At 34.8% G+C, this 23,751-nt stretch overlaps 1 protein-coding gene across 11 annotated transcripts in view; it reads right to left on the bottom strand.

Annotated features, from left to right (window-relative positions):
* The window catches only part of LOC117163115 (protein qui-1), a 48,307-nt gene that overhangs the window by 7,848 nt on the left and 16,708 nt on the right, over window positions 1-23,751 (bottom strand). For 6 of the 11 annotated variants that reach the window (XM_033345126.2, XM_076625285.1, XM_076625287.1 and 3 more), the window contains 9 exons: window positions 14,263-15,257; window positions 13,404-13,582; window positions 7,871-7,950; window positions 6,389-6,511; window positions 6,035-6,180; window positions 3,676-3,833; window positions 2,517-2,909; window positions 1,502-1,912; window positions 72-418 (listed from right to left, as the gene is read on the bottom strand). In XM_033345126.2, the coding sequence (XP_033201017.2) occupies window positions 72-418; window positions 1,502-1,912; window positions 2,517-2,909; window positions 3,676-3,833; window positions 6,035-6,180; window positions 6,389-6,511; window positions 7,871-7,950; window positions 13,404-13,512 (1,767 nt within the window). In that variant the 5' untranslated portion in view covers window positions 13,513-13,582; window positions 14,263-15,257. Of the gene's footprint in view, window positions 1-71; window positions 419-1,501; window positions 1,913-2,516; window positions 2,910-3,675; window positions 3,834-6,034; window positions 6,181-6,388; window positions 6,512-7,870; window positions 7,951-11,610; window positions 13,583-14,262; window positions 15,258-16,042; window positions 16,065-23,751 lie in introns of those variants that run through there. The other 5 variants (XM_076625284.1, XM_076625290.1, XM_076625291.1 and 2 more) reach the window with 5 other exon arrangements.

Genomic DNA, 23,751 nt, shown 5'->3' with positions numbered 1-23,751 from the left:
GTCGAGACGTTTAACTTTTTGGAAAGGATTTCTTTCCTAAATTTCCTGCCAGAAATTTAAACCAGACTTACCTTGAGATATTCGTTGAAGGTTCTCCTCACCAAGCACCAGCTGCCAAAATTGAACTGCCCTTCGTTTAGAAATAGCGGCCCGTCGCCTCCGGTTGGCATGATCACCTCAAGAATCTCCGTTTCGGACAAACCATACTCCGTGGAAGCCAAAATGGCACCGATTCTGTTAGCCGCGTTTTCACCTATCAACTTCTCCAACGTGTCGAAAACGTTCTCTGTCTCGTGGAAATCCGTACCCGAATCTTGCAGTTCGATTAAAATCTCATTGCTGCGTAGTCTTTCTTTTTGTATTGGGGTGAGACGCAGCACTTCCGGTGGAAGAGCCGTAGTCACGATTAAGTGCACTCCTAAAGGGGATGAACAAAGTACGTTTCGTTTTATACTTTGCAATGTTTGTTGTTTGCTTTCTTGTTTATTTATATGTCGGAGATGAAAGGAAAACCGGAGCCTACCCTTTGCAATTTTGAGGAAGCCTTCTAATGCTTTAGCCTAGATTTTATCATAACTGTAATTAAGCAATTGTCATTTGTAATTGTTCGATATTTGTGAAAGCGAAAGTGGGTTCGAGGTGACAACTGGTCGCCGAACGTAGCCACGGTCACAGGATAAACGTTTTGCCTGACGAAGGTGTGGATCGGTTGTATAGTTCTCCCTAGAAATCACATAGAATTGTACTTTGGAGATGTCGATATAATGGGACACACGTTGTATTAGGAATCAATCTCCAGACAGAAACTGCCTAGCAACGGCGTTTGGATCTTTCTCGATGCTTCCAGAGAGTATGCAACAAACTCTTGGCAGAAACTGCTTAGCAACGGCGATTGGAACCTTCTCGATGCTTCCAGCGAGCATATAACAAACAAATGCAGTCGTATAGCGAAAAAGATTTTCATCGGATATTCGTTCGTGTGATCGCCTTGGAAAGTGATACATCGAGCAATTTACCGAGTGTCTCAGCAATCGTATTTTTGTGTTTAAAATTATTCTACGCATAGTAAAGAGTTATCCCGTTGACCGTGGATTCGTTTGAACCCCGGAACATTGTTAATAGCGTTAATTAAATTCATTATTCGTAAAACCTATCGATCGTTAATCTCATTATTCGTTAAATTTATTATTCGTAAGACATATTATTCGTTCCTCTTATTGTTCGTTAAACTTATTATTCTTTAATCTAATTAATAGTTAAACTTATCATTTATTAAACTCATTATTCATAATATTTTGTAAAATCTTGTTTATTCGCGTAAATATATTCCCTGTTTCGTAAAACAACGGCTAATTCAAACGAAGAATCGTTACGCGCCTTAAATCCTAATGATAACCCGACATATATATCGTATACTGTACGCATTATCGTTATATAACGATAGATTTGAAACTGTGATGACCATCGCTTAGAAATTCTAGCAATGGCAATTACACGTTACCTGGTGGAAGATTCAATGGCAACCAAGACAGAGCAGCGACGATATCGCAGTCAAGAGGATGCAATCGATGAAGATCGTCGAGAAGAATCACCAGTTGCTCCATCATCGGTTGCTCTTCGATGCGCCTCAGAATTTGGCCCAGCCAATTGTTCAGGTAAAGCGGATCAAACGAGGCGTCTTTAGGAAGATTCCCATCCAATAAACCAGAAAGAAAACCTACATGTTGACAGAGCACTCGAAGTAGCTCGAGACTGTACGCTGATCGAGGAGTGGAAGCACAGAGTCGAACCACTTTGAACGTGGTGCAATCCAACCAGGAAGAGGCATCCGCATAGATTCGCGACAATAACGATGACTTTCCAGAATACTTGCTACCCTTTATCAATATCGGACCGTGTTTCTGCGATTTACCTGTTAAATATAAAAAAATAGCTTGTCAAAGGTAAATAGATGCACTTTTGCTAAAACGATTTCGCTTATAGAATGATCATCCTTTCGACTATTAATTTTCTCATTCAAGCAACTTGCCAAGCTACATAAAATACGATCCTCTTGCTTTTGTACTTTTTTTACTGTAATTCAGAAATCTGTTCAAAGCAAACTGCCTTGTAAGATAGAAATTAATAGGCAGAAAAGTGTATTAGGGGAGCTGTTGCTTTAATAAACAGACATCAAAGTGTTCTGGCGAGGAATCGTGCACGTGCCTCTGCCTTTAATATTCTCAAACGTTCAAAGGATTATGTCTCCGGATAGCGGAGGCATCCAGACGACGAATTAAACGTTTCAGTTAAAATCTCTGCCGTTACGTTCAGCGTTAAAAAGTTCTGTCGCTTTAAAAGGCTTGCGCAGGTATAGCGGAATAAATTAAAACTTAATTCGCTGGTAATGAATTACATTTGAATTTCGTTTCAGCGAATTCACCAAACTATGATATCAAAATTAAATCAAAGCCAATCGACATGCGTACGAACCATTGTTCATAATTAAACGTCAAAATCGTTATCATTAATCTCACCAGCTATCAAAAACTCCTTGATCTTCTCCACGTTCTCGTTATCCTCGCAAGGCGTAATTTGCCTGAGAAGCGCCAAATGCATCAAACTCTCCGCGTAGATCTCCTGCACCATCTTCTTCTTGCTTTTAATTTCCGGGTCCGCCTCGATGGAGGCGTTCACCAAATTCTGCACGCGATTCGTCACAAGGCGACAAAGATGAGCCAGGTAGCCCTTGTGCGACCTATTGTCAGGATTAATGCCACCTTGTTTTTGATCCACTTCAACGTTGATTATATTGTCAGGTGGGAGACGACTGTTCACCAAGGACGTCAACGAACACACTGCTCTGGCAGCCTTCTTGCCTTTCCACGAACGTGTCACGGCTATTACACCATCGCCTGTTTCGTCCAGCTCTGGAAACAATTGTTTTAGGGTGACAGAGGATGGAAAAGGAATCCCGTGGCAGAGATGTATTTTCTGACGAATTATGTCAACAGCAGGTGGGTGTTTTAGTAGAATATCTCGCGTCAAACCATCTTTATTGAAACAAATTAAAATTTTCATTCATTTATTTACCAGATGTGCAAACGGGTAATCCAAATTTCCCAATGAAACTCAAGTTTTATTTGAGAAAAATACAGCAAGTTGTGCGATGGCTGCTTTCTATAACTTCAAGCCATCCATCAGGCAAGTGAAGCATTCCATCACGGACAAGTGCTGTCTCCGGGCAAGGTCCAATCATCGAGTCATTTTATCCGGTGAATAAGCTGGTGCTACGGGACATTCGAAGCAACATTCGTTAGGATGTGTGTCGTAACGTTGTCGCTCGGCAATTTCACAGAACATTCTCCTTTGTCAATGTCCTGACGACCGAGCCTGGGTTACAGCATACAACATTTCCCTCTGATGGAATTCAACACTCGCCTAATACCTAGGTGTATAGGAAGCAACGATGAACATTTTGATCTTGTGGTATTCTTCTTCTTTTCTTTTTTTTTTTTTTTTTTTTTTTAATAAACTGAATTTCAATGAAAAATTTGGACTCGCTTGTACACGTAAAATAAAATCACATTAAAATCTCCAATACAATGGGAAGTATGTGATCCTAATTCAATGCAGACCGGAGCGATCGAACAAATATATGTTAATGTTTTGAAAATATCGTTATCGGTAGCTTACTCAAAGCGTACTCCAGCTGTCTCTCCGCGGTGCTCTTCAATATATTCTTAATTTCTTCGTCATCACATTGCTGCGAAATTGCAGCTTCAGCAGCCTTCTTCAATGCCAGCCTTATGGTCGGTTCCGAATTCTGCCAATCGTCTTCCGCTGTTCCTAATCTGTTAATTCATTGTTTCCAACGTAGACGATATTCCAATATTTTAATATCAAATATTTACTATATTCAATTTTCCATTATTTTTCACATTGCTATTTCACATTTCTATCTTCTATCTGCGTTTCAGATAAAATTTGCCGAAACTTGGCGAAGGATATCGCGGAGCTACGCGGGGCAAAGTACCAGCGTGAACTTCTGTACCCTTCTCTATCAAAATTATTCGTTTGTTCGATGGAATCGCCGGTTGAAGCTAATGGTACGAGCGTATTATTTCCAGTAGAAAGCGGCAGGAATTCAGTGAAAGAACAGCCGAGACAAAAGTAATTGTGGAAGCTTTAGAAAAGCGGAGAAGGGAACGACTGGGGGGAAAAAGAGGAAAGAAAGAAAGGGAGGGATGAAAATTGGAACGGATGAAAAAGTGAGTTGAAGGTGACAGGGAAATCTCGGGCGGATGCGAAAACTGAGCCGACAAAAGGCAAACGAGAAGCCTATTAAAAGGGAAAGTACGAAGCGAGCTTGGCAAAAAGAATTAGTTAGGGTGAAAATAAAAAGGAAAAGGCGAAACCTTTGTAAAAATCGCGTAATGGCGATTGTATTATATTTGTCAAGTGATTCCATAAATATTATAAAATAATAAACATAGGCTGAGCATCAAATTCAAGGGGTCGCTGAATTTTCATCAAACTGTTCGACTAAAAATGAAATTCTCGAATCTATTAGGTCATCCCATAAGTTCGTGCCGACTTTTGTGTATACGTTTCATGTGTCGATTTATAAACATACGGCGATAAGGGACCAATGCACTTGAGCTTAGCTGATCGAGAACAGGCTAGAGCAGATTTTCGTGGCTATAAGATCGTAATATAGCGAACACAGTGACTTCTAACGGTAAAAAGTCATGAGTGAAGTGCGTATCCATTTTCGACATCTCGTGTTATATGAATTTCGGAAAGGAAGTTCTGTAACAATTGCCACGAAAAACATATGTGCTGTTTACGGAGAAAATGCGCTTTCATCTCGCACCTGTAGGAAGCGGTTGCGACGTTTTAGAGCTGGGAATTTCTGTTTAGAAGACGAGGAACGCTCCGGGTGTCCTCCTCAGACAGACGAAGATAAAATTCGGGATCTTGTCGAAAAATCACCAAGTGATATCATTAGTTCAGACAAATATTGCACTCAATTAGAAAAATTAAGGGAAGCGCTAGCTGAAAAACGACCAGGTTTAGCGAATAGGAACAACGTTATCTTCCATCACGACAACGCTAGACCGCATGTCGCGAAAAGCGTTAGAAAAAAATTGTCTGAATTTAATTGGGAAATTTTACCACATCGCCCATATTCCCCAGACATTGCCCCATCCGATTACCACCTGTTCAGAGCATTACAACACTTTTTAGTAGGTAAAAAATTTGAAAATATCGACATTCTGAAAAATAGCTTAGAAAATTATTTTCAAGAAAAACAAGAGAATTTTTATCGAGACGGAATAATGGCCCTACCAGAAAAATGGCAAGAAGTTGTACAACGAGAGGGGGATTACATTTTTTCATGAAACCGAAAGGTATGTAAACGATCTTAACATATATAACCGCTCGAAAAACGGCACGAACTTATGCGATGACCTAATATATATGGTTCCTGAACTCTGATGTTCCTAACTTTCTCAACTATAGTATCAGCTACGTTATCGTAAAGGTAGTGGAATCGCGATCGGTACGAGGCAGTCGGAGTCGAAACGAAGTTATCGGACTAACTTTCACGCAGAATAGAGTTGACGAAGGTTTGTTGACACGTGAAAGAGGATTTCAGATTTGCGCGATAGGAACTTGGATTCATCGAGCTTCGCCTCCATCTGTTAGATCGCTTCTACCAATATCAGAATCTTCCCTTTGATTCTAAAACTGTTACCTCTGTTATTCTCTGTTCTCTGTTATCACTCGGGCATAGTCGAATGTTCTGCAAGTAAAATCATATCCAACGAAACTTACTATTTATTAGCTCATTTTATTAGCTCATAACGCGAGAAATAAGGAAATAGGGGGAAAAGGAGAAGAAAAGAAGAAAGCGAACGAAGAGAGCGGAAATTGTGGGTCAACTCGGAGTAATAAGAGCAGCTTTCCTTTTTTTATTGTCCTCGCTCACGCCTTCGCCAACCGCGCATTCCGCTTCAATGCAACGGCATAGTAAAAGGTAACTACTTGCCTGCCAGCCTTTAGAACGTAGCAATCATTGCTGTCGCGTTCGTAGTACTCTTGCATATTGTCGCAGTGACTGGAAAGAACATCGTACGTTCCGCAAGCGAGCTTCGTTGGCACCCATCCTACGTTGTACTCGTCACCGATTAGTAGCTTCAAACGAAAGCGAGGTATTTCATTTAATTATAATTTCGTTCAAAAAGGTATCGATTGCAATGCGAAAATGTTACTTAGATGGAATGAAATTCGTAGAAAAGAAGAAGAAAAGAAATAATAACTCTTCCTTTCTCTGTCTCAAATAAAATTTCTGCAGGAAACGAAGAAATTTTTTCTTTGGAAATTATCGTTGACAAAAGCTTACCAATAAGAAACAACCCCTCGAGTGTTGATAAGCGGCGTGTATTTCGTCGAAAAAGTGTTCAGCTAAATATGGATTTCTATCGGGATTCACATTCGTTGCGTATTGCATATCCACCAGCAGGACCTATAGTGTTTCGATTTTTTAACCAGTCGTTCGAACATGCAAATAAAGAACAGAAAATAAATTAAAGATGAGCGAAGACTTTAATTAACTTTATTAAGAATTTCATAGTAACGACATTAAGGGGGTGTCTTGAATTGGAATGTTCTAAAACAGCGTTTCTTTGTGATTTTTTTTAGGAGGGAAAGAAAGAAGCGAAGTTATTGAATTTTGAGGTATGGTTTTATATATATTTAACGATTTCCAACAAATTTTTTTTAAAGTAAAAAAAGAAATTATAGCAGATTTCTAAGTCTGTTTCATGGGCTGCAGTGTTCAATCGGCGTGAAAGATCCAGCTCGTAATTTTTGACTGAAACGAAAGGCCAAAAAAGGATTAAATTATTGTATATTTTTCTTCTGGGCGAACCAAAGAAAGGCAGAAAAAAGTTTATTTAAATAATTGCTATAGCAGCCTAAAGTTTATTTTTTTTTTAACACGTTTTCTTTAAACCCGCCAAAATGTTTAATTTCACATTTTTTTCTATCGTTGTTTAGTTCACCCAGAAGAAAAATATATAATAATTTAATCCTTTTTTGGTCTTTTGATTCAGTGAAAAATTACGAGCTGGATCCTTCACGCCGATTGAACACTGCAGCCCATGAAATAGACTTAAAAATTTGCTATAATTTTCTTTTTTACTTCAAAAAAAATGTTTTTGTATTCGTTAAATATATATAAAACCATACCTCAAAATTCAATAACTTCATTTCTTTCATTCCCTTTTAAAAAAAATCGCAAAAAACGCAGTTTTGGAACATTGTAATTCAGGACACCCCTTTAAGAAATAAATATCCAGCGACATCCACAAGGACAATTGAATATTATTATACTACTTTATGCTATATTGACATTATGTTCAAGCATATACAAGCATATTATATTATCATTATCTGTATACTAATTTTACGTATACTGTAAAGCTGAGGAATAACTATCCCTAAAATAAGAAAATGTGTACTGAGGAAAGGAATCAGCCGCGTGAAAGATGAAATCGGATGTACAAATAAATAAATAAATATTATTATTATTATTCTATTATAATAAACAGTATTTCAGAATGAAATACCTTTAACGTAGTAAAATACAAAATTTGTATTATTTGAAACCTTCGCGGATTTTTCCAGAAAATAATATGTTTCGTTACGATTTACTTTAGATCAAATCAACGCTGATTTTAAGTGAATTTTGAATAAAACAGCTCTAAACTATTACCTGGGAAAAAGTAGTAAAAGCTACAAAGGAACGTTGACTGAGTTAAATTTTCGAGTTTAACGAGCTACAAAGGAAAATTCATGAAGGAAATTCCACTGTTTCTCGTACCTCGATTCCCATGTCGTCGTAAATCGATTGCAGTTCAGGCCCGACAAGTTCCAATAATTGCTTCCTTTCTTCGATAAATTCTGGAAATATTAGAAACAAAGAAAAAGCGTTATAAAACGGCGTGACCCAAAAAGGAAAAAAAGAATGTGCAACAGATATCGAAGCAGAAACATCGATAAGAAGCATATGCTGGTATAATCTAACTTGGAACAATTTGATAAAGCTTTCGATTCTCCCCAAATAGAAAATTCGATTTTTAATTCTGAAGATGACCTTATTCGTTCGTCTAGTGGCGAAGATCATAAAAAGTGCAGCTAAGTAAATTAATATAAAAATCAATTATAAAATATCTGCGAGACTTTATCCCTGCGATTCTTTTATCCCTGTGCAATAAATTTAATTTCTTTGTTAAATGGAAGAAGCCAATTTTTACGAAAAGCAAAGAGAATATCTTCGAGATTTATTTCTTCACTGGTAGAGAACAGAATTTTTTCTTTATGGTCTTTGTACTCCTGGACATCATTCTTTCATTTTCTCCGCACGTAAAAGCTCAACGATCCTGAAAAACCGGGAATTCTCCGGCGATAACTCTTTAAAGAAGCATCTCGCAGATCCACGTTTATTGAAACAGCTTTGCACAGAATAGTTTTCGTAGCTCAACCCATGTAATAGAGCTAAGGAAGAGTGCGATAAAATAAAACGATAATATAACGATAAAGTAGGTGGGAACATCGAATGAAAGCACTGGCAGGGAAAAATGGACAATTTTACAAACAGACAAACAAGTGAACGGATCGACAAACTGGTTTATTCAGCGATTAACAAAGTTTATTAATTTCCCCTCGTTGCCTTCACCGGTTCATGCGAGCAGAATATACAGTGTGGTGCAAAAGTTTTCCATCATTTTCTCTCCAACACTTCATTTTGGCATGTTAAAGAGCCGTCAGACTATCGATATACAGGATAGATCATGTCACGCTACTAGTTCGAATAAAAGCAAATTGCAGGAAATAAGCAAATTTTTCAAATGGAAATTTTCTTCTTTTTTTACATACATTGAACTATCTGATTGTTCTACGAAAGAAATTCTCAGGGTAATCATGGTCGATAGCTGGTTAGTTTAAAAGATATTTCAACTATAATTTGATAGAATTTATCATACGCAAGACAAAGAAAACATAAATACAAAATGCGCTATTGCGTTATGTCTTTCCCTGTATTTCATAATATTCTACTACTAATTTCATCATATTGTATATTGTATCGTATAATTTCATTATATTGTATATTGTATCGTATAATTTCATTATATTGTATATTGTATTATATAATTTCATTATATTGTATATTGTATCGTATAATTTCATTATATTGTACATTGTATTGTACAATTTCATTATATTGTACATAAATACAAAATGCACTATTGCGTTATGTCTTTCCTTGTATTTCATAATATTTTACTACTAATTTCATTATATTGTATATTGTATCGTATAATTTCATTATATTGTATATTGTATTGTACAATTTCATTACATTGTATATTGTATTGTATAATTTCATTATATTGTATATTGTATTGTATAATTTCATTACATTGTATATTGTGTTGTATAATTTCATTATATTGTACATAAATACAAAATGCACTATTGCGTTATGTCTTTCCTTGTATTTCATAATATTCTACTACTAATTTCATTATATTGTATATTGTATTGTACAATTTCATTATATTGTACATAAATACAAAATGCACTGTTGCGTTATCTCTTTCCTTGTATTTCATAATATTCTACTACTAATTTCATCATATTGTATATTGTATCGTATAATTTCATTATACTGTATATTGTATTGTACAATTTCATTATATTGTACATAAATACAAAATGCACTATTGCGTTATGTCTTCCCTTGTATTTCATAATATTCTACTACTAATTTCATCATATTGTATATTGTATCGTATAATTTCATTATACTGTATATTGTATTGTACAATTTCATTATATTGTACATAAATACAAAATGCACTATTGCGTTATGTTTTTCCTTATATTTCATAATATTCTATTACTAATTTCATTATATTTTATATTGTACCGTATAATTTCATTATATTGTATATTGTATCGTATAATTTCATTATATTGTATATTGTATCGTATAATTTCATTATATTGTATATTGTATTGTACAATTTCATTACATTGTATATTGTATTGTATAATTTCATTATATTGTACATAAATACAAAATGCATTATTGCGTTATGTCTTTCCTTGTATTTCATAATATTCTACTACTAATTTCATTATATTGTATATTGTATTGTATAAGTTCATTATATTGTACATAAGTACAAAATGCACTATTGCGTTATGTCTTTCCTTGTATTTCATAATATTCTACTACTAATTTCATTATATTTTATATTGTATCGTATAATTTCATTAAACTGTACATTGTATTGTACAATTTCATTATATTGTACATAAGTACAAAATGCACTATTGCGTTATGTCTTTCCTTGTATTTCATAATATTCTACTACTAATTTCATTATATTTTATATTGTACCGTATAATTTCATTATATTGTATATTGTATCGTATAATTTCATTATATTGTACATTGTATTGTACAATTTCATTATATTGTACATAAATACAAAATGCACTATTGCGTTATGTCTTTCCTTGTATTTCATAATATTTTACTACTAATTTCATTATATTGTATATTGTATCGTATAATTTCATTATATTGTATATTGTATTGTACAATTTCATTACATTGTATATTGTATTGTATAATTTCATTATATTGTATATTGTATTGTATAATTTCATTACATTGTATATTGTGTTGTATAATTTCATTATATTGTACATAAATACAAAATGCACTATTGCGTTATGTCTTTCCTTGTATTTCGTAATATTCTACTACTAATTTCATTATATTGTATATTGTATTGTACAATTTCATTATATTGTACATAAATACAAAATGCACTGTTGCGTTATCTCTTTCCTTGTATTTCATAATATTCTACTACTAATTTCATCATATTGTATATTGTATCGTATAATTTCATTATACTGTATATTGTATTGTACAATTTCATTATATTGTACATAAATACAAAATGCACTATTGCGTTATGTCTTCCCTTGTATTTCATAATATTCTACTACTAATTTCATCATATTGTATATTGTATCGTATAATTTCATTACATTGTATATTGTGTTGTATAATTTCATTATATTGTATATAAATACAAAATGCATTATTGCGTTATGTCTTTCCTTGTATTTCATAATATTCTACTACTAATTTCATCATATTGTATATTGTATCGTATAATTTCATTATATTGTACATAAACACAAAATGTACTATTGCGTTATGTCTTTCCTTGTATTTCATAATATTCTACTACTAATTTCATTATATTTTATATTGTATCGTATAATTTCATTATATTGTACATTGTATTGTACAATTTCATTATATTGCATTGTATTTCATTGTATTGCATTATATGTATATATAAAATATCTTTCACGTTAATCAGTGATCCGTTAATCACGTTACCCTGACACTTGTTCTCGTAGAACGACGAGAGGATTCCACGTATGCAAAATAAGAGGAAAGTTCCCATTTATAAAAGAGCAGTGCAACTGCGAGATACACGTGCGTTCTTGCACTTGAGAAAAAGATATTACCGCGTGTGTGTAGTTCACTTTCGAGCGTTTATCTTTCCTCGGTTTCACCTCTCTTCTCAGCTCGGTTTCACTTTCCCCTCATACCTATCGTTTACAAGAAAAACGCTGGGAACTAATACCGTGAACACTCTGTATATTGTCAATATTTGAACACTCTCAACTAAAAGGATCAATATGTATTGTTAATACAGTACCGTCAATATCATACAATGATGTGAGAACCTTGAAACATTGACAATATTATTAATTGTCTGAGGGCACCCTTACATATTGTGCACATGTAATAACACATACACATGTAATAACAAATAGTATTTATTAAATACAACAGTGTTATGTTTGCTTTTATAAAACATGTGCTTGACTAAAAGAATGAAATGCAATTTCTTTGATTCCGGATTTTTCAACAGAAGAGCGTTATGAATTTGTTTTTATCCAAGTACTTTTGCACACCAGTGTATATACATGTACGTATATGTATAATACATTCAACATTCGTGACAAGTATACAGACATCGAAAGGAAATAACGTGTATGTGTACACAGAGAAACGCATTCGTCGTCTAAAACGCAAGCAAATTGATGTGGGCTACGTATACCTATGAGTTGCATATTTTTATATCTTCATAAGAATTAAATATTAAATTCGTCAATCGCCTTAATCACACAATAATAACGATAAGTTAATAAATAAAATTTAATAAATGGAACAAAATAAACTCGATAAATAAATGATAATGAAAGTACTAAATTTATTTCTAAGTTTTATTGTTAGATGAAATTCGATGTAAAAAGTCACAGGACGTTTAGATAGATTTACTCTTAGATATTTCGAATGAAAATATATCATTTTGAAAATTTGTATTTTATTATCTTGCCAAGGTTTACGTAGCCCCTTTCGACAGACAGGTTCGATAAATAATTGTGAAGAAAAATCGACAGCTACACAAGCATATCACAAGACGAACACACGAACTGAGAAAATAATTAATTGGTCACATCGATTCACAGAAATAAATATGCACGCCAACGTATATTGCACGATTTATTTCATAAATTAACAAACGAAGCGTTTCGTATTGGTTTAACCCATCAGACACCAAAGATATTTCCAACAAACATTTTTCTTTTCCTATTTAGCTTCTTTTCTCTCGTTTAATACAATATTGGAAAGAAAGAATCTGAAATAATCATATTCCCTTGTTTCCACCTTTCTCGTTTACTGTTTGCAGCTACATTAACCATTTAAAAAAGATTGTTAGAAACGTGATCGAAATTGTTAATTAAACTCGACCAGAGTTGCTGCGAACGTTTTTCTCTTCTTCTTTCCTCGTTTAAAAACCCATTAACAAATTCTATGAATTAAAAACGTTTCATTTCTGTGTTAAGCAAATAAATGGGAATTTTAAAAGAGAAGAATCATTATTTATAAATATATAAATATAATTTATCTTTGAGATATTGGTGCCTGATGAATTAACGACGAGGATACACGCGTTACAAATAAACGTACCTTTCAAATGACACATTTTTCCGCTGCTGCATTCTCAACAAAACCTTTTCACCCGATTCTTTGCTCTCCTTCAAATTATTTGTCAAATACAAATCTCTGATCGTACAATTAAACGTTTGAGCTAGGGCAAAAATTGTGTAAAGCAACAAATACAAAGACAGCGATGTGTGGCGATATTAAAACGTAAGTAACTGTATTGAAAGAAAAACGTGTCATTTAAGAGGGAACAGACATAAGCAAGTGAGAATATCGATAAAAGAATGTGATTAGCAGATAAGACCATTCCGTTCTCCAGCGATGAAGATTTTAATGAGCCTCGGCGCGGGCAAATTTTTAGGGGGTGGTCCACCCCTAATCACCCCAGCGATAAGTTCCACTTCCAAATTCATTTTGGTGTCGCCTTGGCCTCGCAATTCAGTGCAGCATTCTCCCCCACGTGAAGGTATTCTAAAGCTCAGACTGACGCAAAGTGATTAAATGATTAGATGGTTGTCGTATGACGAGGCAGGGTAAACTTTTAACGTGGACACAATTCCATCATGTTTCAAGTTTCACATCTTGGCATACGTTTTGTGATTACGTTCTTAAACGGGGGAGTGAATTTTTAATGACGAGAAATCCAAGCTTATGACAACGGAATATTTCAATGTTAATAATAGAATAGGAATTTTCGCGATACGTATTTTATTAATTGTTCGTAATTATCGTTCGTGGTAATAAAATTTCAATATATGTATAATTGTTCTTCACAAGTCATGATTATCGATTACGAATGTGTATAAAAATTTCACATATTGATTTTGTATTCGTTTAACATATTTATAAGTTTGCAATTAAGGCAACGGCAATTATAAATTTATCGCTTTGTTTTAACAAAAATAGGATTAACAAGAAGATACGTTGAATCAGAAGGAAACATCTTTTAATAAAAGAATTACGATGCCTCGATTATTCGATTGATTTTCATTAAAAATTATTGTAAAAAAGAATCAGGAAAATGGCATTCCCGAGATGCGAATAATAAAATAATTTAAAGAACACTATTACACGATCAAATCTATAACGAAGAATAAAATAATGCAATAAATAAGTTACCATCGTATAAAATATTAGATATTTTATACTAAATAAATAATCACCTCTATCTGTAAAGACTCTTCTTCCTTTTCAAGATTTCTTCTTTTCCCTGCTAATATTTCTCTTCTATTTCCAGTAATAACAATGAAAACAAACTTTCTTCTGTTCGATAATCTCTTTAAACACGGACCCCCGTACAACTATACAACAGTATATTTTTAACGTCTGCGTATATAATTATATATTTTTCAAGTACAACGAATTATATTCGCCTATAATATCGTTTCTTCGTAAATTGATTAGTTTCTTCCTTTTTATTTTATCGTTTAATCGTTTTATCGTTTACTCTGCTTATAGTTTCTCTGTTTATACTTTCTCCTTTTCGTTAGGAAATTATTTCGTTTTTCCGCTTGTTCTCAATTAAATATCAAATCGACGATACAATCCATAAAATCGAAATATTCGCTTTTCGTAGCTCGTGCTAATTCTCGTTCGTTAATATTTTAAAACATCGAATATCCCTTAACATTAACAATGATTCATAATAATCTCTCGTATTAACCTTTAATATATAATATATATAGATGAATACATATACATATATATATATATACTCTCAGTCGTCAATAGAAATACGTACAATCGATTAAATCTATTATATAGTTAATGTATGTCGGTTTTTAATTTAATTAGGTAACTTTGTTCTAGATTGTCCTCGCTTTGTCTTTGTTCCTTGCTCCTCTTCTCTTATCTTCTTCCTCTTTATTGTACTTTCCTTGCAAGTGATTCCCTTTGATTTAATTTCCTTTTTCTTCTTAAAAGATTAAAACTTCCTGAATTTCTAATCCATTCGTTATTTTTTTTTTCACTTATTTTTAAACTTTTCTTTTTCTCTCTCTCTCTCTCTCTCTCTCTCTTTGTACTGAATTTATATTGCTGATTTATGGTCCTAGTCAAATGACGAATATCATACTCATGTTCCTCCTGTTCGCTCGACTCTTGCTCGTTAATTACGTTGAACCCATCTCTTTACTCTTTTTTCGCTATTCTGGTGATTCTGTAACAGAGAAACGAAGCAGCTTGCTCAGACTTCATTTAGAATTTCAATGTGAAATTAATTGAAACGGATACTATCAAGTCTGAAAGGAAAGATAAGTCGTCGATCCTTCAACTTTTCAATTGCAATTTATTACCAGTACAGCTATGCTCTTCGTTGTGATAAATTTTCGGTGTATTATATCGGAAAGCAGCGAAACGGATAAAATTACCACTCGATGTAATAAATTAATTCGTTAATTAATTAGATAATCACGGTCGGATGTAATTATACGGTTTCATAGAAACGTTCACGTCCATCGATGCATTCGAATTATCTATCAAAGTGCATAGCTAGTCAAGTTTACGCTAATATGCGATACTTGGTCAAACTGAATTTCCATGATAATACTGTCTGTACTTGGAACGTCAACAATGCGCGCTGCATCTCTTTCATCCACTTGGCAAACTCAATTTCCATTCATCTATGCTGAGTAGAATTTGCCACACGCGGCAACGTGAACGCCAAGCTATCGGATTGTGAAGAAAATAGAAAATTCCACCGAATGTAAAATTAGAGGAGCAAGTAAAAGGTAGAAACTGTGGACTCTGGTTACATCGACATTTATCTTAAAGAAGAGAACAAAAATAGCCAATTAAGAAGTACAAACTGCAGAAGACGCTTCTCCTTATTTCGCCATTTGCCGCGTAGCAAGCCACACTAATCACTTTAGAAACGTGCTTACGCCATGGTTAAGGGACAATTTAGTTTCTAGCAAGAAACTTTATTACTGCTAAACATATTACCTACGATTTAACAGCTCTTTGACCACTTGTCGTATTTGGCTAAACTCGACGCATCATGTGTATAAGGCGGTGTCCTGAATTAGAATGTTCTAAAACAGCGTTTCTTTGTGATTTTTTTTAGGAGGGAAAACAAGAAATGAAGTTATTGAATTTCGAGGTATGGTTTTATATATATTTAACGAACATAAAAAAATTTTTTTTTAAGTAAAAGAAACAATTATAACAGATTTTTAAGCCTATTTCGTAGGCGTGTTGTAGCTGCAGTCTTCAATCAGCGGGAAAGATCCACCTTGGAATTCTTGAGTGAAACAAAAGACCAAAAAAGGATTAAATTATTATATATTTTTCTTCTGGGTGAATTAAACAACGGCAGAAAAAAATGTGAAATTAAAAATTTTGGCGGGTTTAAAGAAAATGTGTTTAAAAAGAAATAAACTTTAGGCTGCTATAGCAATTATTTAAATAAACTTTTTTCTGCCGTTGTTTAGTTCACTCAGAAAAAAAATATATTATAATTTAATCCTTTTTTGGTTTTTCGTTTCAGTCAAAAATTACGAGCTGGATCTTTCACGCCGATTGAAAACTGCAGCCCATGAAATAGACTTAGAAATCTGCTATAATTTCTTTTTTATTTCAAAAAAAATGTTTTTGTATTCGTTAAATATATATAAAACCATACCTCAAAATTCAATAACTTCGTTTCTTTCTTTCCCTCCTAAAAAAAATTCACAAAAAACCCTGTTCTAGGACATTCTAATTCAGGAGACCCCGATAAGTAGATAAACATTAGGTGGTCCGAAAAGTTTCTTTCGTTTTACGAGGAAATAATAGACGCGCCATATTTTCTCTTTTAGACTATTTTATTGAATCACGCGTGATCCGTTTTGTTCTATCGAAACGATAGATTGAAACACAGAATGTTCGGCATCTATAATTTCCTTATAAAACGAAATACATACATAAATATACATATATATACAGGGTGGTTGGTAACTGGTGATACAAGCGGAAAGGGGGGTGATTCTACGCGAAAAAAGAAGTCGAAAATATAGAATAAAGATTTTTCGTTGGAGGCTTTGTTTTCGAGAAAATCGACTTTGAATTTTCGCTCGGTACGCGTGCTGTACGTTATAACGGATCTCACTATAGATCGTTGTTTCGATGAAAAATTAAAAAAAAATTTTTATTCTATATTTTCGACTTCTTTTTTCGCGTAGAATCACCCCCTTTCCTCTTGTACCACCAGTTACCAACCACCCTGTATAATATATATCATAATACATAACATAACTGTACTTTACCTTTAATGTAAATTGGCAAATTTTGAGAAAAAGATTATAAAAGAAATGTAAGAATGATATTTACAAAATTCAAAACGGAACATATTATGAAATAAGGGGAGAATAAATTAATGCCAATTGTATTTCAATATTTGTTGAAAATCACACTAATAATACTTATTCAAAATCGTTAAGAAAAATGGAAAAATCAGTTCGCTTTTATAAACACAGTACTTACAAATAAGAAGAATCATGGTTTGGTCATAGTTTGATATAAAACACGTAGAGCATAAAGCATAAATACTGTATTCTCAATTATACAGGGTGGTTGGTAACTGGTGGTACAAGCGGAAAGGGGGTGATTCTACGCGAAAAAAGAAGTCGAAAATATAGAATAAAAATTTTTCGTTGGAGGCTTTGTTTTCGAGAAAATCGACTTTGAATTTTCGCTCGGTACGCGTCCACTTTATCGCGTCTCGTTATAACGGATCTCACTGTAGATCGTTGTCTCGATGGAAGAATTAAAAAAAAAAATTTTTATTCTATATTTTCGACTTCTTTTTTCGCGTAGAATCACCCTCTTTCCGCTTGTACCACCAGTTACCAACCACCCTGTATATACATACATGAATATACTGGGTTGGCAACTAAGTAATTGCGGAGTTTGTCAATATCACCTAATGACAAAGTCCGCAATCACTTAGTTGCCAACCTAATATATTTAATCCCTTAACCTACAATTTACGTTCGAGAATTTTGGGCCGAAAACGTAAACAAACTATTATATATTATATTATATATTATATTTGGCCCGATCATCGTACTACAGGCTGTGCCCGTAGTTATAGGTTAAGAGGTTAACTAACGCGTATTCTACGAAAAATAAGTGTCCATATCTTCTTCCAGGAGAAGTTTGGAAAAGTACATTTACACCGACAGGTCTATGAGTATTTGTACTCTTCCAAACACCGTGGGTCTTTAATGTTGATAACAGTCGTTCTATTTGATACAGACTGTTCCAAAGTGTATACACCAAGTGTATATACACGCTCTGAATGATAAATTTAGCATTGACCAAGGTAGAAGTAAGATTCCAACTGCAAATTCAAGAGGAGAGACATGGAATTTTTGTAGTTAACGCGAGTGCTCAAATTGATGGTCGTGCTGATTCAGACAACGTGATCCGATAGACCATCGCGTCACGAGCGTAGCTGGGAGGTGCAGTATCTTGTTGAAGATAAAAAGATTGCTGCTCGCCTTTAAAAGCGTGTCACGAGTACGTGGTGTGACAAATTCCTGCAGCGGAGCTCGTGCATAGCGTGCGTAAATTATTTATTTTTTTAAACATACGCGCAATAAGATTCGCGTAATGTTACATTTTCAATTCATTCTACGTTTCAATTCATTTTGCAAAGACCTCTGGTCGGTGAATGCGTTACGTATGAAACGCTAGTTTCGATAAATCTTGGACGTGTGACGACGTGCCTGGTACGTACTGAACATTAGCATGATTATCACGGCATAATTGAAATGTGGACAGAAGATCTCAGTGTCGAGAGTACAAGAGATTACACGAGTGACGCTGAGATCGGAAATCCAGGTCAGATGAGACGGCGGTCTATTATGCTCGAGGGTGCTGATGAAAGATTGCTGGGGAATTTGGTTAACGAGCAGTTCTGGCGAACAATTATACCAGGTTAAATCGATCCGTTCTAATCGGATCCATCGATTAACGAGATTCAACGAAGAAAAAGGGAAACGAGTCGTTTCACATCCGAGTGACTCGTTAAGACGGAAATTCCTGGTGCTTCGCAGCATTTCAAAGAACAGTAATATCTCTGTTGTTTCATCGATGCTTAATTGCACGACTGAGTTACCGCACAGATATCTGTGCGATCCACTACTCGACAATATAGTTTAACACGCTGACTGCCACGTCACCCATATTCGGGTGACAACCAAATTTCCGATGGTGTCGTGTCACCCATATTCGGGTGACAACCAAATTTCCGATGGTGTCGTGTCACCCATATTCGGGTGACAACCAAGTTTCCCATGGTGTCGTGTCACCCATATGCGGGTGACGACCAAGTTTCCGATTGTGTCGCGTCACCCATATTCGGGTGACAACCAAGTTTCCCATGGTGTCGCGTCACCCATATTCGGGTGACAACCAAGTTTTCGATGGTGTCGCGTCGCCCATATTCGGGTGACAACCAAATTTCCGATGGTGTCGCGTCACCCATATTCGGGTGACAATCAAGTTTTCGATGGTGTCGCGTCACCCGAATTCGGCTGATGATTACTTGCGAAGGATCGTCGTAGGTATTTGAAAAGATATTCCACAGGAAGTAATAAAACTATTGAATTGTTATAAAAGTAATACGAAAATGAAGTAATACGAGTAATGAATTCATTAAGAAAATTATTTAACTAAACTTTGAAGCATTCTATACATAGCTGAGTTTGGTCGGGACAATTTCGACAATAAGTTGTCGTTTTCTTTAAATTCTCCCGTGTCTTTGATCGGTCCGTTCGACGTCTTTTACCTGCATAACATAGTTTGCACGCGCGTCTAATGCTTCTTTCACAATCATTTTTCCGAACGGCGATATTATGCTGACTCCGTCGAAGACAAGGATGGTTTGTATTTTCAGACAACCCTAATAATTTTCCAGCTAATAATTCTCTAAATCTTCTAATATTTACATCCTTTCTTGTTGCAATTTTCTGATACAAGTAAGTTTATTATTTCGTCATCAACGAACAGCTCGAACACATCATATGGATTGACATGGCCAGGTAATTGCCTAATGAGGCCGTCTGTCTCAGGAAAAGGAAATGACTTCTGCCGACCACTAAATTCATTCCATTAGCCAAATTGAATTGTACTTTCCTCGGTATCAACAGTTCTTCTTTCTTCCTCAATGACCAATTCTTGTAAAATCTCGTCAACAGTATCTTCATTATATTCACTATCACTACGACTGCACTTATCAATATCCGAATCAGAATCAGACGATGTAATTCTATTTATATTTCTATTTCTAGGAAATCTGATTTCTTCCTTATCGCTGCTATCCGAATTTGTGTAAGCCTCGTAAAAGCTTTCTTCTTCACTGCTATTTGACTCACTAAGAAATAAGTTCTCCATTTTTTCTTTTCGACATTGTAACGAATTAGGGCAGAGATTTTAAGTTATCTAAAATATCAGTGGGAGTACCTGGCAGAGTAAGCTTGGTACAGCGGCACTCGTGACCCGAAGGAGATTTCGTTGAAAACACGAGTAATTATTAATTAATAAACATTACTTACAAATATTGAAAATCATGATAATCTTCTGAAAGTTTGTCGTCTCGTTACGACTACTCTTTTTTGTATCGTCCATTAACGATATTACTACGTTTGCTGTAAAAAGGAAACGGCGATCTATTCCTGGAATATCGTAGAATAATTAAAATTTTAGTAGCTCGATGTTTCGTAACGTCTTACTTTTTTCACGTAGTTGATTAAACCGAACGTATCTATAGTAGCAACTATAAATACTCGAAAGCAATAAATGTTTTCGCAATCGGCTGCGCGAAGACTGTTAAAAACTCCAGACAATTTACACCTACACGGTACACAGTACCCATCTCTTTTCTACAGCGAATATTCGTTTGGAGGAGAATTTCGGAATTCGAATAGTCCCATTCAAGTTGGCGAAACGAAGAAAGATAGATTACAAGAGATACGTAAAGCAAGGTCGATTAATTTTTGTCTGAGAAATTACAGAAAATGCAACACCTTGTTTTACATAGATATTAAATCCAATGAATCTGTAATAATGAGAAAAGTATGAAGAAACGCGAAGCAACTACAAAAGGGGCCATATAAAAAGCGTGTCGACGCTGTGAAAAGCGAAGAAACTGTGAAATAGAGGGTAAAGAAAACTCGGTAGAATGTGTCCTTAGTACCGTTAGCTGGGCTCATTGTTCTTCTTCCCACTTCGTTCCTTTCTTCCTTCCTTTTTATTTTTTCAAGCTACGTCGGAGAAAGTTTGAAAAAGCGCGAGATAGAAGTTTCGAACAATACATTTCTTTGACAACAGTTTAGCCAAGTTTCGAATACTTCGTTCATGCCTTTCTATTTATACCTTTGCAGCATTTTCATCGATTGTGTAAACGAGTAAAAAAAATAACACTTTGTCAATGTATTAGCGAAGCTCGTAAGAAGCGAACAAAACATCAGTTTACATTTATTAACGCTAGAAACACCAGTCGGGTCATTTTGACCCATTAGCGAATCGATAAAAGTTACTGGTTTCGCTAATAACTACACCGCCAACTTTTATGCAAATTCACGTTTCCGACGGTATGATTTAAAAAAGTCGAACCTCGATAACAAATTGTTTCACCTACCAGCTATTATACAGCACTGTACTTCAGTTTTTCATATATTTTACATATTTCTTCGTATTTCGGAATTTCGCACTTTCAAATTTCCCATAAATCCATGGAAATTCACAGTCTACTAATAACTACTCGAATTTGGATATTTTACATATTTTTCTATAACATACACAACTGTACCTTGTTGAGATATGTATAATTTTCTGTGCTGGACTAGGTTAAGCGCGTAGTAGAGATACTTGTACGTGAATATCAGTGTGTGGAAGTATGTGTGTCCGAAGCGTCTCGAAAACAGATGAATGTAAACTCCACAGTCGGTTAAGGGTCGTCGAAGAGTCGGTTTACAGTCGAGAAAGTGCTGAGACGCGTGCAAATGTGTATCGATGAATATATAAGGAATCGTCCATGAAATAAATACATTATTATTTTATTATTAATCCTCAGTGTAGATTTAGTGTTCCTATAACATTATTTCGGCCTCGAAGATCCACAATTCTCAACATACCTAATATGAAACTGAACGAGTATGCGAGAAACTCGGTCGACGACAGAATAAAATATTTCGTTAAAACGAAGGGACAAGCACATTCGCATTTCAGATTCGCTTGGAAATCTGTCGTCGAACGCAGTCGATCGTTGTGTCTGAAAGCTTACAAAAGTTTTCGATAGGCGATATTTAAATAGCGAAATGTTCTAGCGAAGATAAATTGAAAAATATCACTTTTCCACGATTTATCGTTGAACGTGTTTGTTTCCGAGTGGTCGAAAGAGACCCACCGTTGATTTTATTTCCTTCTTAATGCAGTTGCAACTTGTTCGAGCAATATGCAGCATGTCGATGATGCTGTTATTGGCGACGACGATGATACGGAACTACATATATCGTGGCGACGATTACAAAGGAGACAACGATAATAAAAAATGTGTCCGATGTATTCGCTGTTTTCCTTGGGATCACGAAGAATCTGCTTTATGTGCATCATTCACACGTTCAACGTGTAGAAAACAAAGAAAATTAACATGTCGGGTTAACATTAGAATTTAAGGCGCGTAACGATTCTTCGTTTGAATTAGCCATCGTTTTACGAAACAGAGATTACATTTACGCGAATATACAAGATTTTGCAAAATATTATGAATATTGAGTTTAATGAACGATAAGACTAACAAACGATAAGTTTAACTAATGATTAGATTAAAGAATAATAAGTTTAACGAACAATAAGAGTAACGAATAATATGTTTTACGAATAATAAATTTAACGAATAATGAGATTAACGATCGATAGATTTTACGAATAATGAATTTAATTAACGCTATTAACAATGTTCCTGGGTTCAAACGAATCCACGGTCAACGGGATAACTCTTTACTATGCGTAGAATAATTTTAAACACAAAAATACGATTGCTGAGACACTCGGTAAATTGCTCGATGTATCACTTTCCAAGGCGATCACACGAACGAATATCCGATGAAAATCTTTTTCGCTGTACGACTGCATTTGTTTGTTATATGCTCGCTGGAGGCATCGAGAAGGTTCCAATCGTCGTTGCTAGGCAGTTTCTGTCAAAAGTTTGTTGTATACTCTTTGGAAGCATCGAGAAAGATCCAAACGCCGTTGCTAGGCAGTTTCTGTCTGGAGTTTGATTCCTAATACAACGTGTGTCCCATTATATCGACATCTCCAAAGTACAATTCTATGTGATTTCTAGGGAGAACTATACAACCGATCCACACCTTCGTCAGGCAAAACGTTTATCCCGTGACCGTGGCTACGTTCGGCGACCAGTTGTCACCTCGAACCCACTTTCGCTTTCACAAATATCGAACAATTACAAATGACAATTGCTTAATTACAGTTATGATAAAATCTAGGCTAAAGCATTAGAAGCATTTCCCAAAATTGCAAAGGGAAGGCTCCGGTTTTCCTTTCATCTCCGACAAATATATTACGATAGGAAATATTTCTTTGTTATTTTTCATTTAAATAAACATAATATCGCGTCTTTTTTTTTTTTTATCGAAACAACTATA

The sequence above is a fragment of the Bombus vancouverensis genome, chromosome 16 (genome assembly GCF_051014615.1).
Source record: "Bombus vancouverensis nearcticus chromosome 16, iyBomVanc1_principal, whole genome shotgun sequence".
Lineage (NCBI taxonomy): Eukaryota > Metazoa > Arthropoda > Insecta > Hymenoptera > Apidae > Bombus > Bombus vancouverensis.
This window is presented reverse-complemented; position numbering and strand designations above follow the sequence as displayed.